General features: G+C 33.9%; 1 protein-coding gene across 1 annotated transcript; it reads left to right on the top strand.

Moving 5' to 3' along the window:
- Positions 1-4,622: 4,622 nt before the first annotated feature.
- LOC115877226 lies at positions 4,623-14,203 on the top strand. The gene is made up of 4 exons (XM_030893387.1): positions 4,623-4,655; positions 6,518-6,704; positions 11,641-11,773; positions 14,144-14,203. Exons 1-4 carry the CDS (start codon positions 4,623-4,625, stop codon positions 14,190-14,192), a joined length of 402 nt encoding a protein of 133 aa, XP_030749247.1. The 3' UTR covers positions 14,193-14,203.
- The last annotated feature ends 2,513 nt before the right edge of the window (positions 14,204-16,716 follow it).

Below are 16,716 nucleotides of genomic sequence, written 5' to 3'. Positions count from 1 at the left end.
AGGGTGTAGAGGTTCGATAAGAAGGGATTCTTCGAAACTCGAATTCTAAGGGGGTGAAACTATTCCTCAAATAATTTTAATTTTTTTTATTTAAAAACCGGTGAGTTTTTCGGAAAAAAACTCTTAAACACGTATATTTTATTTTGTTGTTTTACATATTTTAAGATTTTTTATAAATTTATACAGAATGTTTCATAAAATATGGCCATTGAGTTATCACGATTCTGCTTAAACTGCTTGACGTTTTAAGCTGATTTTTGGCAAACGGATTGACTGTGGGGTGTAGAGGTTCGATAAGGAGGGGTTTCTCGAATCTCAAATTCCAAGAGGGTGAAACGCCCTTCAAATATTACAATATTTGTTGAAAATTGAAAATGCTTGGACAAGCATAATTTATTTGGTTTTTTTACATATTTTGAAAATTTTTAAAAAATCATACAGGGTGTTCCAAAAAGTTGGGTAATTTTTAACCACAATTCTGCTTAAACTGCTTGACGTAAAAAGCTTATTTTTGGCAAACGGATTTTTCGAAAGTCAAATTCCAACGAGATGAAACTACCCCTCAACTATTACCAAGTTATATAATAATATCGCCATATTGTTTTTTTTTCATGCTGACATAAATGTGAGAAAATTTTATCCAGTTTGTATGTTAATGGAAATTCTTGCTTTGCTTTATCATCACCATTAGAAATGATTAATTCGACGCGAACGAAGTCGCTGGTACACGCTAGTATAATTAATATTTTGGATTTCTATATTTAATTTTTAAATATATTTTTGGAACTGCTGGTTTTAGTAATTATTAAATCAAACGAACTAAAAAGTCTGAATTAAAAAACAATTCTCAACCATAACTCATAACACAAATAAGATAAAATAACCAAAATAACGCATATATCTTGTCAGTTTTCTCTGATTGGACGGTTGGTTGCGTATTTTACAGTATCCTATTTTTGTGATGCCTGGCGACCTTGGAGTGAAGCTTCGCGTGACGCTTTGGCCATTCATGGCCGTGTGTGTTTGCAACACCCAGTAAATGAAAATATATTTTATTGATATTTTGGCAAGTATTTGGGATAAATATGAATAATAGTCGATGACATTTTGAAACAAATGTATTCAAAGGATTTCTTAACAATCTAATAGTGAGTTGCACCAAGTTGTACCTCCACGTAAGTTTTGACTTTCTCTAACTCTTCGTGGCATGCTGCGAATCAGATGATCGATGATATCTTCCTGTGGTAGGTTCTCCCAGGCTAATGTCACCCTCGTGATGTAGATGTTGCACATCTAGTATAAAATGTGTCAACCGACTCTGGTGGCCTCCTACCTGTCATATCCCAGACATGTTCAATTGCGGACTACAAAAAAAAGTGTTACATTAGCTTGTCAGAAGAAGTTTTTAGTAAATGCAGCGGTATGTGGTGTGACATTGTCATGCTCGAAACTTCGATTTTGCAGTTGCTAAACGCGAGAGGTTGTAACACGTTATTAATGTAAAATTGAGCATTCATGTTTCTGTCCAAAAAAACTGGAAGTGATCTGTTTCCAATTGTTATGGTACCCTGAAAAATAAAGCCCCTCGTAAGCTCACTCTCACGCTCTATGCAAAATTGAAGTTGGTGCCTTCATGTCTGCGGACTCCTCTACGGCCATCGTGAGCCCAGAAACAAAAACGTGACTCGTCACTGAAAACAACCCGATTTCACTCCTGATTCCAGTGAGGTGTTCTTGACACCATGCTAGACGTAGCATTTTTTATAGAGGTAGGAAAATACATTTGCTTATCTCAGAGCCAGATGTTTGGCTTGGTATGTCGCTCGCACTCAGGTTGAAACCGAGAAACCGCCGTTAGACATTAGGTACTTTGCAGGGAGAGGATTTAGCTATTGCTCTTCGTTTCATTAACTGAAGTCAATGCTTCTCTTCCCCTAACCGTTCTTGTTGCTGGCTCGTTTTCTCTCTGTAGAACGCAGGTGCTGGAGCTCTTTCGTTGCGAAAGTATTGGTCGCGTTCCAGGATACCTTCGAAGAAAACATCGCATCAATTAGTGTCTCTGGTTGTCAACGTAGCTGTCTATTAGTTAATGGCAATACCAATCGCAGACTGTATGAGTGTAGCCTCATGGATATTTGTTGACCGGTAGCTACCCTCATGTCCAATTCCGTTGCTTGTATTAAAGCTGTCTCTAAACGCACTAAATCTAGGGTGCCTTTCTTCAAGATGACTTGTTCTTCTTGAAGCCCCTGTACCCCTATAATATGTATGGCGATGATACCCTATCCAACATTGCAGCATTCCTGTCAATCCTGTTTCCAATTTTCCGAAAAGTTATCCCAGCCTCTCGTAGGCCTACTATCTTACCTCGTTCAAATTCAAATAAAAAAAAATCCTGTCACCGGTTTCCCCATAAACGTATAACACATGGCCACGAATCCATGGCCACAAATCCATGGCCACAAATCACTCTGTATAATTCTCGATGAGGCACCCTGTAACTAACTGATCAAAATATTATCCCAAAACTCTTCACACACAAATTATCTATATTTAGAGCGCTTATCATATTATTTAGACAACCCTGACAGTGAAATAAGTTGGCTCTCGATCCACCGTACCGCTAGTTCTATAGCGTGCATGTTCAACAGCCACTTAACACACATCAATCGCATTATTAATCGATAGATGTCGCCTCGCATTTCAGAGCCGCGCCAATATCGAAAAGGTAGGTATGGTTTTTTTTCTATTGCTAGCAGCGATCCATTTGTTTTACTTTACGTCTGAAATCGCATTACAATAGAACTTTACTACCTCTAATTTTTTACAAATTATTGATTTCGTAGAACGTTTGCAGCATACGACATTTCTTTTAAAAGATTTGCGCTTCGCGATAGCTAAACGAATAAAAGTGTATCGCAGCATAAAGAATTATGACTTAAAAAACGTAGCGATATGGCGGAAAAATTGATGCGAATTGAAAATGAAGTATATTACATGAGTTGCACCACTGGTAAATGTCAACTAAATGACAGAGAGTACATGGGATGCTAAATAATTGAGTGCTTTCTTGTCAAGTTGTATATTTGTGATATTTGTAATAAAATCGTATCGTATCACAAAGAATTATAACTTTATTTACAAATAAAATATGATGCGACATGCTAGGAAACATTGATGTGAATTGAGAATAAAGTATATTACATTAGTTGCACTACTGGTAAATGTCAACTAAATGACAAAAAGTACATGGGTGCTAAATAATTGAGTACTTGCTTGTCAAACTGAATATTTGTGATATTTTTAATAAAAGTGTATCCTATCACAAAAGTTTTTTTAATTTCACTCAAAATGAGTTACTTGGGTCATAAATGACCAAAATACAAAATATTTTCATGGTGTCTGTCTGTCTGTCTGTCTGTCCGTCTGTAACACGATAACGCAAAAACCGCTGAACCGATTTTAACCAAATATGGCACAAAAATACTGTGGCACCCAAGAATCTGGCCATTAGTTTTTGGTGGGGGTGGGAGGTTGGTAAGGGGGTATGGGAGGGGGTTAAAAATTTTAAAAAATCGTAACTCCAAAATTACAGTAGCTAGCGAAACGCGGTTTTCAAATTAAGATTAGGAATAATATTTGCAACAAAATTTGTAATAACATCAAAATCAGTCAAAGTCGCAGTTTTCGAGATATTAACATAATTTAGTATGGGCGGCTATACGTCTCTCCTGCACTACTGGTAAATGTCAACTAAATGACAAAAAGTACATTGGTACTAAATAATTGAGTACTTTCTTGTCAAATTGTTATTTGTGATATTTGTAGTAAAAGCGTCTCGTATCACAAAGAATTATAACTTTATTTAAAAATAAAATAATGATGTGACATGCTAGGAAACATTGATGCGAATTGAGAATGAAGTATATTACATTAGTTGCACTACTAGTAAATGTCAACTAAATGACGGAGAGTACATAGGATGCTAAATAATTGAGTGCTTTGTTTTCAAGTTGTATATTTGTGATATTTGTAATAAAAGCGTATCGTATCACAAAGAATTATAACTATTTTTAAAAATAAAATATGATGTGACACGCTAGGAAAAATTGATGCGAATTGAAAATGAAATATACTACATTAGTTGCATTACTGGTAAATGTCAACTAAATGACAGAGAATACATGGGATGCTAAGTAATTGAGTACTTTCTTGTCAAGTTGTATATTTGTGATATTTGTAATAAAAGCATATCGTATGACAAAGAATTATAACATTTTTTGAAAAATAAAATATGATGTGATTTGCTAGGAAAAATTGATGCGAATTGAAAATAAAGTATATTACAATAGTTGCACTACTGGTAAATGTCAACTAGAGTACATAGGATGCTAAATAATTTTTGAGCATTTTTTAGCTAAGTTAAATAATTGTGATATTTATCATGTATTATAAGAGTAATGGAGACCAATCGATTTAACAGTTGTAGTCATTTAATCCCTATATTTTTGGTTACATTTCGAAACAGGTATTTTCTATATACAGGATGTCAAAAAATAGTGTATTTAACTTTGGAGGATGATTATACCAATAAAAAAGTTCCTGTGAATATATGTCCTAAAATGTTTGCTGAAGAAGTTACAGCAATCGAAAGGGTAAATAAAAATAATATATTGTGTTTATTTTTAAGAACACTGGTAAACCGTTTTCTTGAAATTTGGTACTCTTACACACTTTTCAATGCCAAAGCAAATGGCAATAGTGTAAAATTCCACCTGAAAACTCCCTGAAAGAGTACTTTACATTAGGGTGGAGAGTACTCTTGGTCGGACCTTTTGATCCTTATAAGTACAGTAATTTAGAGAAACGAGAATGCCCATAAAATACACGAAAATGGAACATCCTGTACAAAATCATTTTTCCTCAATGATTGCATTATCCCTAATTTCATATATATCAGTTACACACACGCGTTACACATGTATACGCCCTAAATCACCAGCTTTTGACAAGCACGTGAACTTTCTTTAGGTAATCTGCCCCAAAATTGAGGCTCTTTTTAAAGCTCTATCCTGTCTATTAAAACAGCCCTCCCATAATAGACTCGGCAAATTTAGCAGCCCTTTAGGGTACCTTCATTTTAACGAAACTCAGACTAAATAGTGTCAAAATCCGTGATATATAAACGTTTATTATATACGTTGTATATGAATCGGCGAAGCGAGTAATATTAGAGAAACGTTTATTTGTTTTAAGTTAATTTCTCTTATGACTGATATTCCACCTCGCGGTTCACGTATAACCAGCTCAGCCTGTTTAGTACCAGCCGGCCAAACTATCGTCTTTTACATTGAAATTTGCAATCATGCCTACATATTGGTTTATTTTAAGTTGTGTAACAAGTATTCTGAGCTCCAATGATGTTAAGCCTTATAAAAACATCGCGACTGATTTTGTGACCAAAATTATTTTGACTGAAAAAACACTTTTGATGGGCTTTGTAGGGCATGGGAGAATAATTGTGCAACTCATGTCAGGAGCCCCCATACAGCGACAGTAAGATTCTTTACACATAAAAGATATATTTAACTGACTTATTAGTTTAGACTGATATTAGTTTTAATCATCTGCTGATGATGCTAACATAGTTTGCGAAACGCGCGTCCATTGCAAAAGTAAAAGTGTTTTAGTGTATTGTGGTAATTTAGTGTTTTATTTTGCTACCACTTTTATGTTGAAACAAATAATGTAAAATTATTTGTTATAATCCACACATTTATAAAAATACAAGAATAAAGGTAAAATTTTAACAAACTACGTTTAAATTAGCTATCTTTTGGCTGATTCGTGATTTTTACCTCTAATAAATTCACCTTTACCGCCTTAAAAAGGTTAAAAACGAACTTTTGCTGGTATTTCGTCGGTTCTATCTAACTTTTTTTTCAATTAAACCGTAGGAACAAAATGTTTTGCTTTCTACTTTATGGTTTTGTAGCTTTATGACGAACACTTGAGAAAACCACAATAACTAGTTCTAACGTTTTCTACTATAGTAAAAATATATTTTTCAAAATTTTAAATTAATAGGTTTCATTATATTTAGATTTTAAATATTTTTTTACTCAATATTAAGAAGCGTTTGTGTTTGTCCCCTTCTATATCTCCTCCTCTATCCCTGTGCCCTGCACGAGCTAGTGCAGGTCCTTAATAGGATGGGAGCATAGTTCCTCCGGTTCTAGTATTGCTTACCGTTTCAGCATCTTTCAGCACCTTTTACCTGTTTCAGCATCTTTATCGCAGAGTCTGCAGCAAATATTTCCTTGATACAGTTTGAACTTTTTTCAGGTAGTACTTAACTACTAACTATGTCCTGTCAAGAAACCTGTTGTACTCCGCACTTTATATTTCTGCTTAGTGTTAGCAGTTTCTTTGTTGTTTTAGAATTAGGTCCTTTAGGTCCTTGTTAAAATGATAAATTTTAGTACACATTAAATTAAATTATTAAATTTGTTTTCAGATGTGGAACCTGGTATTTCTTATAGCTGTCGTACAGTTATGTCACGTGACGACGAAGTCTATAGAGCCCACGGAACCGCCCCTGTGGTTCTATCCACTGAGTGATTTGCTTCGACAGGCACAGGCAGAAGAAAAATCTGGAAATAGTGACGATTCGGAAGATTACATTAAAAATATCTTGGATAACGGTAAGTCATTAGCAGAAAAAATGTAGTGTTGTTGTTCCATTAATGTGCCGAGGGAGATTAAGAAAATATCTGGAGACAGACATAAAAGAGCATCCAGTTTTTATTTTTTATGAGTTTATTTTGACAGTTAAAAAGAATCTATAAAGGCATTCTTAAAGAAACTTTTTTAGCTTCATCTTTTGGTGACGTGAAAAATCACTTAAGATGTTTCGTTTTTCTGGAACCATCAACTGGTTGGAACCATCATGTGAATCATCTTTCTTGTTTGTGTTACACAGCAAAATAAAACACTAAATCACCGCAATACAGCAAAACAGTGATGTGATTTAGGATTTTATTTTGCAGGGATTTGTTTTTTTTATGTCATTTTTTAGAAACTTATGACCTTGCAAATACAATGACAGCGCAAGAAACGTCTAATAAAGAATATTCTTATAAGAGACAATGTGTTCTAGAGAGATGGGTATACGGGTCACTTTCGGTTATATGCGTCTAAAAACAAGCAGCATTTCTTGGGTTAGTGCTATACAGGGTGGTCCGAACTGTATTCCGGAAACTTCGGCAGCATATTCTGCAGATTAAAATAAATAAGAAAATTCGTGTAAATGTATGTCCTAAAATGCTTAGTTTCGGAGATACAGGGTGTATAAGTTTAATTTTTATTTTGATTTTTTCCAAATCATTTTTTAAGTAATGTCAATATTTGGATAAAAATTGGTGTCTTGATGTTTTTTGACATGAGAAACTTGATTTTGATGTTAATATGACTCCTACTTGAATAGGACGCCACCAACATATTTTTAAGTGGTTTGAAGAGTAATAATTTTTTGTCCATACCTGTATAAAACTGCTGATTAAAAAATATACATTTACAACGTTTTTTACGTAAAAAAGGTATCTTGCTAAAAATTACTACGAGTAATGGTTCTCGAGATATTTAGAATGGAAATTATCAATACCTGTCATCATTGACATAAATTAAACATGTCGACTAAATAGTTATTAGACTGAAGTTATAAATTTGAAATGTTTTTGTGCCAAAAGTTCAACAGAAACTGTTTTATCATCATTTTTTCGCAGAACATTAATTTATGATTTATTTGAAATAATAAAAAAAAATCCAAAAAACAAATATTTTCCAATTATTTCAGTTAAACAATTATCTACTCAACTTATTTATTTTTATGCCAATAATGACATATATTGACTATTTCCATTCTAAATATCTTGAGAACGGTTGCTCGTAGCGATTTTTAACAAGAGATATTTTTTACGTAAAAAATCACGAAAATTTATATTTTTGTACTCAGTAGTTTTATACAGGTACGAACAAAAAGTTATTAGTCGCCAAACGGTTAAAAAATATCTAGGTGGCGCCCTCTACAAGTAGGAGTCATAATGACATCAAAAACAAATTTCTCAAGTCAAAAAACTCCCAAACACCAATTTTCATCCAACTATTGACGGTACTTCAGAAATTATTTGGAACAAATCGAAATAAAAATTAAACTTCTACACCCTGTATCTCCGAAACTAAGCATTGTCCCAGACATACGAAACGTTTTAAGTGATTTTCATGTCACTAATAATGGATGATGTAAAAAAGTTTCTTTGAGAATGTATTTGATTTTTTTTCTGTCAAAATAAACTCGTAAAAAAAACAGAACCGGAAATTTTAGTTTTTCGCCATATTTCCGGAAAGGACAAAGCTAAATTCGATTACTAAACATATTATTGGAAACGGGCAACTTTGTCCAATTTAAGCCATCGGGCCCTGTATCTCTTGCCATTTCCTAGTTTTCAATGGTGAGATTCGAATATGAAACACCCTGTATACTGAAACACATCTACTAACACCGATTTAACCTAAAACACTAAATTAAATCGTCAAAAGCAAATTGAATTTTGAGCAAAACAAGGTATTTCGGAAGTAATCGGGTTTCGAGCACTCCGGTTTAACGCCCGACCGAATTTGCGATGTTGTGAAATTTCCAATTTGCATGAAATTTCCATAGAAAACAAGAATATCTTTAGAAATTACCGCGCCTTTATTAACACTGGACAGGTTAATTCTTGCGTGTTAATCGGTATTTTGTTTGGTATAGGAAAATCAATAAAAACTCATTGCTACTTTTTACTTTGACTTTTGACAAGTATCAAATACATTTCGTACTTTCTCACTTCAGTTTTAGACACAATACAAATACAATTTTTTTATCTACATTATTACTTTACTATTAGGTCTATGATTAACACAGACAAATTCTAATTAAATGAAGTTATTAGCAAGTTTTCAAATCAAATTCAAATCTAGAATGCCACTTTATCTAAAGAAGAAAACATTCGACCAATGTGTACTACGAGTGATGCCTTATGCATGCGAAACCTGGACACTTAAAATGGACATCATAATGGAAACTGCAGGTCGCAAAACGCTCAAAGGAACGAAATATGCTGGGAATAACCAAGAGAGACCGTAAACGAATAGAATGGATATGACAAAAGACGTAATAGATGTCATCCACAGAGTCAAATACCTCAAATGGCAATGGGCAGGATACATGGCAAGAAGGACGAACAACGGATAGACCACAAAAATTACAGCATGGTACCCACGAGGAATTAAGAGACCTAGAATAAGACCGAACCTGAGATGGGACCATGACATTATAATCCAGTAATATTACGATTTAAACCCGACAAAATTCAGAAAGTTTTGAAAATTGGTAGGTATGTTGGGGATAGCATGAGGATTACTAAACCGAAAAGTTCCCACCCCTAAATAGTGTGCGTCATCCCCCAGGACATCGTTTCTACCCCCATTTTGAGTTTTTTTAGATAATCTCTGCAACGGTGCAATCCTCGACAAAAATACCTATATAGAAAATTGTTCGTTATAAAATTCTCTATCAAAAAGATAATTACACTTTTTTTCTAAAGTTAATAATAAAGTGGCAAATAGGATGCAAATATAAGGGTTGGTTATGACTAGCACTATCTGCAGTTCAATCTAATTTAAAGTTTAATGTTTAACGCTAACAAAAAGCAGTAACCACTACATTATACAAAGAATTTTAATATACGTTCTTCTCTAGCACTCCTCTAGCCCTGTAAAAAGGATGATTTGTACTTATTTCCACATCACGCTAGAGGTAAAGTATTTGATGCGTTTTTTTTAAAGTGGTATTCCTTGTAGGCCTAATCCACTAATTATCAAATGTTAACTAGTAATCTTTGTCATCTTCCACAGGTTCAACATTCAAGCATGACTGTCCATGGCAATGATAACACATTGTAGGGCAACGCAAGCCTGCTCTTCTGCAGCTACATCTGTATTCGCACCCTAATTTGCATGAACAGAAGCGTTAAAACAGATGCGGGGGCTGGCTCTTTGTTTGTCATTGTTGGGATTAATATACCGCCAACTTTTTTCCATCCCCAGTCGGTAGGTTCGAGCATAACTCCTCTCCATGTTTAAATTTGGTGAAAACCCCGATACGAGTGTTGCCGAGCTGCAGCAGAAGTGGGTGGTAGTTTTGACAACATAACAATGTAGTTGGCTTTACCAACAAGTTTGTTGAAGTACATAAAAGAGTGTGAGAGAAGAACATATATTAAAATTCTAAGTATAATTTAGTGGTTACTGCTTTTTGTTAGCGTTAAACTTTAAATTAGATTGATCTGAAGATAGTGCTAGTTATAACCAACCCTTATATTTGCGCCCTATATTTTAATTTATTATTAACTTTAGAAAGAAAGTGTAATTATCCTTTTGATAGAGAATTTTATGAAGAACAATTTTCTATATAGGTATTTTTGTCGAGAATTGCACCGTTGACCTGACTATAGTGGTTATCTAAAAAAACTCAAAATGGGGGTAGAAACGATGTCCTCGGGGATGACGCACACTATTTAGGGGTGGGAACTTTTCAGTTTATTAATACATATGATGTCCTGATTATTTCCACCAATTTAGAAAACTTTATGAATTTTGTCGGATATACCGCAATTTGAGCCATAATATTACTGAACTATTAGGAAATTAGCAGGGATAACTTGGGCCCGCATAGCCAACAATAGACAACCAATGGATCCAACTACAAAGAGATTATCTAAATATGTGAGAGAGGCTACACCATAATTGGAAATGGTTGAATAAGCTAAAAATGTTAATGATGATGATGTTTAGCAAGTTTTCTGAATGAAATATTTAAAATTCTAATGAGTTAACGTTAGTCTTCACTTTTTGTGAGATTCTACTCACAGTCCGTAAACTGATATTGAGAGCAGATCTATCTAGAACACGCTGAAAGTTCATGTATTTTCAATAAAAAGGTCTGAAGCAGTATACCATGCTATGGCATGTTCTTTTACCTGCTGAACAAAGGTTTCGAGCTAGCATTTCTTCCAATCATGTTTATTGCTCAATACTACAGTTGTTCATTGTTGATATGTCCTCCACTGGGAGTTCTAATCATGGCCATTCTAATCATTGTCGCAGTGGCATATCTACTATCTACCGACGACAATGTTCAGTGGTATTAAGTATTATTATTATTAGTGTAGAATGGCCTCCATTGCTGCTGTTGGGCAGGTTCATGGCAGGGTCTTATGGCATCTGTCATGCAGATGCATGCCAGTCTCTATATTTTGCACAAGTTTTGCCTTGCCGTACGTTGCTATAGTTTTGTGTACCAATCAACTGCTCCATAGGTAATCATGGGTCTTACTATCATGGTATACATCCAACACAAGATGTTAGGGGTGCAGCCCCATCTATTTCCCGCAAGTCTTCTGCATATCATGAGAGCCTTTGTGGTTTTGCTGGTAATGCTCTTAATATGCCTGTTCCATAGAAGTTAAAGCAATGTTAAATTGTATTATACTAATAAAGATTTTGATATGTCATTGTTGATTTCTCTCGTATATTTTGCAGGTGACAGCGAAGCCCTGTTGACGGAAAAGAGGGCCTTGTCCATGTTTGCACGGTGGGGTCCCGTGAATTCTCTGGGCAAGGACAGGAACCCTATCAGGAGCGAGTACAGGACGAAGAGCTTAGAAAATATCAGGTGAGGACGTGTATTTTGGTCTTTATTTGTGAGTTTATTTGGTCTCATGATGTAAATTCTGTTTCTAATGCATGAATACATGGATAGCATTATACTCAATGACATCTATTGATTATACTCCTTCCTTGTAGTTAAATTTCATTCTTTCTTTACATAAAGTCGATTAGGCACTTAGCCAGTGACTTATTTGGAACCTGACATGTACGTGTTACATTTTCACTTTATAAATATAAGTAGGCGAAAAATACTATCTTCAAAATGTAATATTTATCTGTTTATGACAACTCGAATCTCGAATCGAATGTATGTGTAAAATACATTTCGAGAAAATGTCATTGTGTAGATACTTAAAATCGAAATCTTAAAGAATAAAAATTCTAAAGTAGAGGATGTTCTTTAATAAAATGTTAATATTTCAGGGAGAGATTCTTGGATCTATTATAAGAAAAAAAAAACTTCATATGAACGTATGTCCGAAACATCTTAACTTTTGAGATACAGGGTGGTAAAATTTTCTAAAAAAATGTTTACGTTTCTTCATAACTCTGAGGTTTTTATACAGGGTTCGGCAATAGTGCGTCGGGCATCTGTAGCTCCTAGAATAAAAAACTTCGGAATGTTGTTTAAGTACAAACCTAAAGTATGTACTAGGATGAATTTCAGGAAAATATTTTAACTTCTATAAGGTGGCTCAAAAAAGTGTGAGTGAATTGGGATGATTTTTTTAAATGGAACACTACAAATAATGATGACAACTACAAATAATGAATATGACGTAACGTTGAACGATCGCTGAACAGACAATACATTCATATGGATTTTTTTATTAGAATAGATCTAAGAATCACTTTGTATTATTTAGGAATTTAATAAAATTGAGAACGTTCTTTTTAATATTATTTTTTCTCTAAGACTAGGTATATTTTACCTAGACCAAACGAAATTATTTCTCTCAAACGGCAAAATTTATCTAGGTAAATTTTTAGAAGCTCTCTCAGCATTTAATTCAGTTTGTTCGAAAAGTATGTATTTTGTTAAAAAATTTTACTGCTTCTAAATATATATATATATATATATATGTTATCGACGCCTATGATCCTTATGATAGGCAGTCCTTTTCACGCCGTGCCTGCACCCCGTGTCCGCTGATGTTGGCGAGTAGCGGAGTAGTAGGCTTTGGAAACAGTTGAATGTGGGAGTTTGTTGATTTCGGCCCAGAGAAGACATTGTTTGTCAAGCTAGTTAGAATTACATTTTAGCGTAGGTATTTTTACAATTTTCAGAAAAAAAAACAGTAAATTATCGCAATAAATGGATTTTTATTATTAAAGTACAACATAGCGTATGATGACAAAAAACGGCGTCAAAGAGCTCTAGGAAATGACAATCGATGATAATTTGGGCCGGGTCAACCTCTCGACGTCATTTACTAAAATTGACATAAAACTTAACACTAATTGTATAAAGATTTAAAAAAGATAGAACGTTTCCAGTCACACAAATCTTTTTCCAAACAAAAATATTTTTCTCGAATTTTAAATTACACCATTTAAACACATTTTTACTCAATATAAAAAATAAATTACAACCTTCTTAGAGACCCAACTGGTTATAAGCGCAATTAAAAAAATAAAGATGAGTACAGGCCAATTAAATGACGTCAGTGCTTGACCTCGTCTAAAGTATTATCGATTGTCTTTCCTCAGCTGTCTTGACGCTGTTTTTTCTTTAACCTATAGCGAAACGCGCGTCCAGTGTAAAAGTAAGAGAGAGTGTCGGTGTATTGTGGAGAATTAATGATTTATTTTGCTGTTGTAACATCAAAGGTTCCAACACTAATATGTACGGACACTGTAATACGGACACTGTAATACGAACACTGTAATACGAACACATGTACCGTATGATCGAAAAAAAACGGCGTCAGAGATGGCTGTGAAAATGAATGGCTGTCATTTTGAATGTAAAATTATATAAGGAATGTCATCGATGTTCATTTCGAAGCCAACTGGACGCCGTTTTTTTTTTTTGATCATACGGTATTTTGCTCAAAATGTTAATAATAAAACAATTTCTCCTCTTGTAAAGACAATCCGGGACATATAAACACAACATTCCAATTTTGCAAACAAAGCTATTGACTAAAATATATCTACCTGAACACCACTGATATACATTATATTATTTTACTTTTATGTGTCATTTATAGGTACCTTGGCGCCGCTCCGCGAAACATTTTTTTAACATGTACTTTTGAAGTGTATTTTTTTAGCGCGCCCAAAAGTATATGTTAAAAAAATGATTTGCGTGGCGCGGTGCGGAGCGGCGCAGCCGGTGTGAACGCACCTTATTATAACATTTTTGTTTCAGTACACAAACAAGGGGAAGAATAATGGGTCAACCGCTGAGATGGGGTTAAAATCACCCCAAAATATAATTCACAAGAAAAAGATGATAACGGCGTAATCCTGTCCAAACTTGTTGATTTTTTATCCGAATTTTAATCAACAAAATTTAAGCCTAATATTGATTGGTGCTTTACTGGGAATAATTAGAACACTTCTCACAACAAACAATTTAATTTCCATTTGATTTCGGATAAAGAATTTATTTACGACTAGTTATTGGTGGATTTATCATGCGGTTAATACATATAAATTGGGAATCTAACCAATAATAGGAACATAATTTTTTATTTTAATATAATTTTTAAATAAACAATGTGCCATCTCTCGAGGGGAGATTTCTGACGTAAAAATAAGATCTTTTATACCGTATGATCGAGAAAAAACGGCGTCAGCGATGGCTATGGAATGAAGATCGCTGTCATTTTATATGTAAATTTATATGGGAAATGTCATTGATGTTCATTTCCCAGCCAACTGGACGCCGTTTTTTTTTTCGATTATACGGTACATATTATTATAGGTCCGATTCTCCTTTGTTTCGCGGCTACAGGATGCTAAAGTCTTTTTTTAACAATTTTTTTTGATTTATTATAATTTTCTTCAAAGTGCTTTTAGCGATTCGAATTAAATTTTGAGGATAAAAGTTATTATATAAGTGCGACATAATTTTAGTGCTAAAAAAGTGTCCTTGTATTCACCAGGGACGTGCATATACCAAAGAAATATGAAGATACGACTTTTAATCGGCATTAAACGGCCTTAACAATTTTCCTGACAAGAGAAAATCAGGGGCGCACGTGATTTTTTTTAAAAAAATATTCCAGTGATAACCCATATGCACGTTCCTGGTGAATCTGTCAACACTTTTTTGACATTATAATACCGTATGATCGAATAGAAACGGCGTCAGCGATGGCTATGAAATGAAGATCGCTGTCATTTTATGTGTAAATTTATATGGGAAATGTCATCGATGTTCATTTCATAGCCATCGCTGACACCGTTTCTATTCGATCATACGGTATTATAAAGTCAAAAAAGTGTCGACAGATTCACCAGGAACGTGCATATGGGTTATCACTGGAATATTTTTTAAAAAAAAATCACGTGCGCCCCTGATTTTCTCTTATGAGGAAAATTGTTAAGGCCGTTTAATGCCGATTAAAAGTTGTATCTTGATATTTTTTTGGTATATGCACGTCCCTGGTGAATACAAGGACACTTTTTTAGCATATGGGAAATGTCATCGATGTTCATTTCATAGCCATCGCTGACACCGTTTTTTCTCGATCATACGATATATATCACTTATAGTAACTTTACCCTCAAGCACTTGGAAGAAAATTATAATAAATCGAAAAAAATGAAGACCTTAAGCAGAATCGGACCTGTGTTGATATAAAAAACACAAAATCTTATTTTTACGTGAGGAATCCCCCACGAGAGATGGCACATGTTTTCTGAAACACCCTTGATAATGACACATTACGTACCTATGAACGTAAGTAGATAAATCAACAAGTTTGGGAGTATATAATAAGACTGCAATATAATATATTTTTATTTATGATGTAGACACTTTTATGACATTCGACAGTAATATTCTGTTGTTAATCTGTGTTAGAGTCATTAATAAGATCAAGTAAAAAGCACGTGTAAATTACATGGTTCGATGTGTAACCAGTTATTATGTCATTCGATTTGTGTGATGTTGATTTTGCAAATACAATAATCCTACATTACCAATAATTATTAGAACACCTACATTTGAATATTACCTACGTTTTAATAACAATAAATTTTATTTTTACAACATAATATGGGAGTTGTTAGAAACTATTATACACAAAATAAGATAACATAATAATTCATATAAATATGTATTTTTAGCTTTTATCTCAATTTTGCTACTAAAAATACTATTACAGAAAAAAAGTCAAACGGCGCCGGCGTAGGTGTAAAATAAAACATTTCGATTTCAATTTTTCCATATCTATATTTCTGTTTTAAACTTTAAAACTGCAATACCGGGTGTTTTTCAAAAGCGGCCCACCCTCATTTTTTTCAGATAAAAAACGAGATTTGGTATTTTAGCATATGACATAAATCAGGATTGATTGACATATTCAAACAAATTTTGATTATTTTTTATGATCTTTTGATTAATTAAATGGCACCCTCGGTATTTTTTACTTTATTTGAAAGACTAAATAGTACGAGAGCTAGCAACGTCGGAAAAACAAGTATTTTAAAACGTCTGGCTCTTTGATATATCTTTTATTATGCTCTTTAGAACAGCATGCGGCCCGTCTGGCTGCCGGTAAGCGTTGCGTTCCCTACTGCGCATTGAAAGAAGATCCTATATTTTTATTAGTCCTTTAAATTCTAGTATTGAATATAAATCGAATATGTCTCCATAGCGCAGTGCGTAGAGTTTCCGACCACGAACCGATGATTCAGAGTTCGAATCCCGGTCAGGGCAAAGACTTTTTTTATTTTATTTTTGTTTATATTCTGATTAAAGTATTATATATT

Source organism: Sitophilus oryzae, unplaced genomic scaffold (assembly GCF_002938485.1).
Source record: "Sitophilus oryzae breed Bouriz unplaced genomic scaffold, Soryzae_2.0 scaffold_1060_pilon_pilon, whole genome shotgun sequence".
NCBI lineage: Eukaryota > Metazoa > Arthropoda > Insecta > Coleoptera > Curculionidae > Sitophilus > Sitophilus oryzae.
Note: the sequence above shows the minus strand (reverse complement) of the source record. Positions and strands in the feature narration are given on the sequence as shown.

Coding starts and splice junctions, on each gene's coding strand:
- LOC115877226 (XM_030893387.1), top strand. CDS start 4,623: ATGTTTGCTGAAGAAGTTACAGCAATCGAAAGG. Junction 4,656..6,517: donor AAGTTACAGCAATCGAAAGG/GTAAATAAAAAT, acceptor ATTTGTTTTCAG/ATGTGGAACCTGGTATTTCT. Junction 11,774..14,143: donor AAGAGCTTAGAAAATATCAG/GTGAGGACGTGT, acceptor TTTTTGTTTCAG/TACACAAACAAGGGGAAGAA.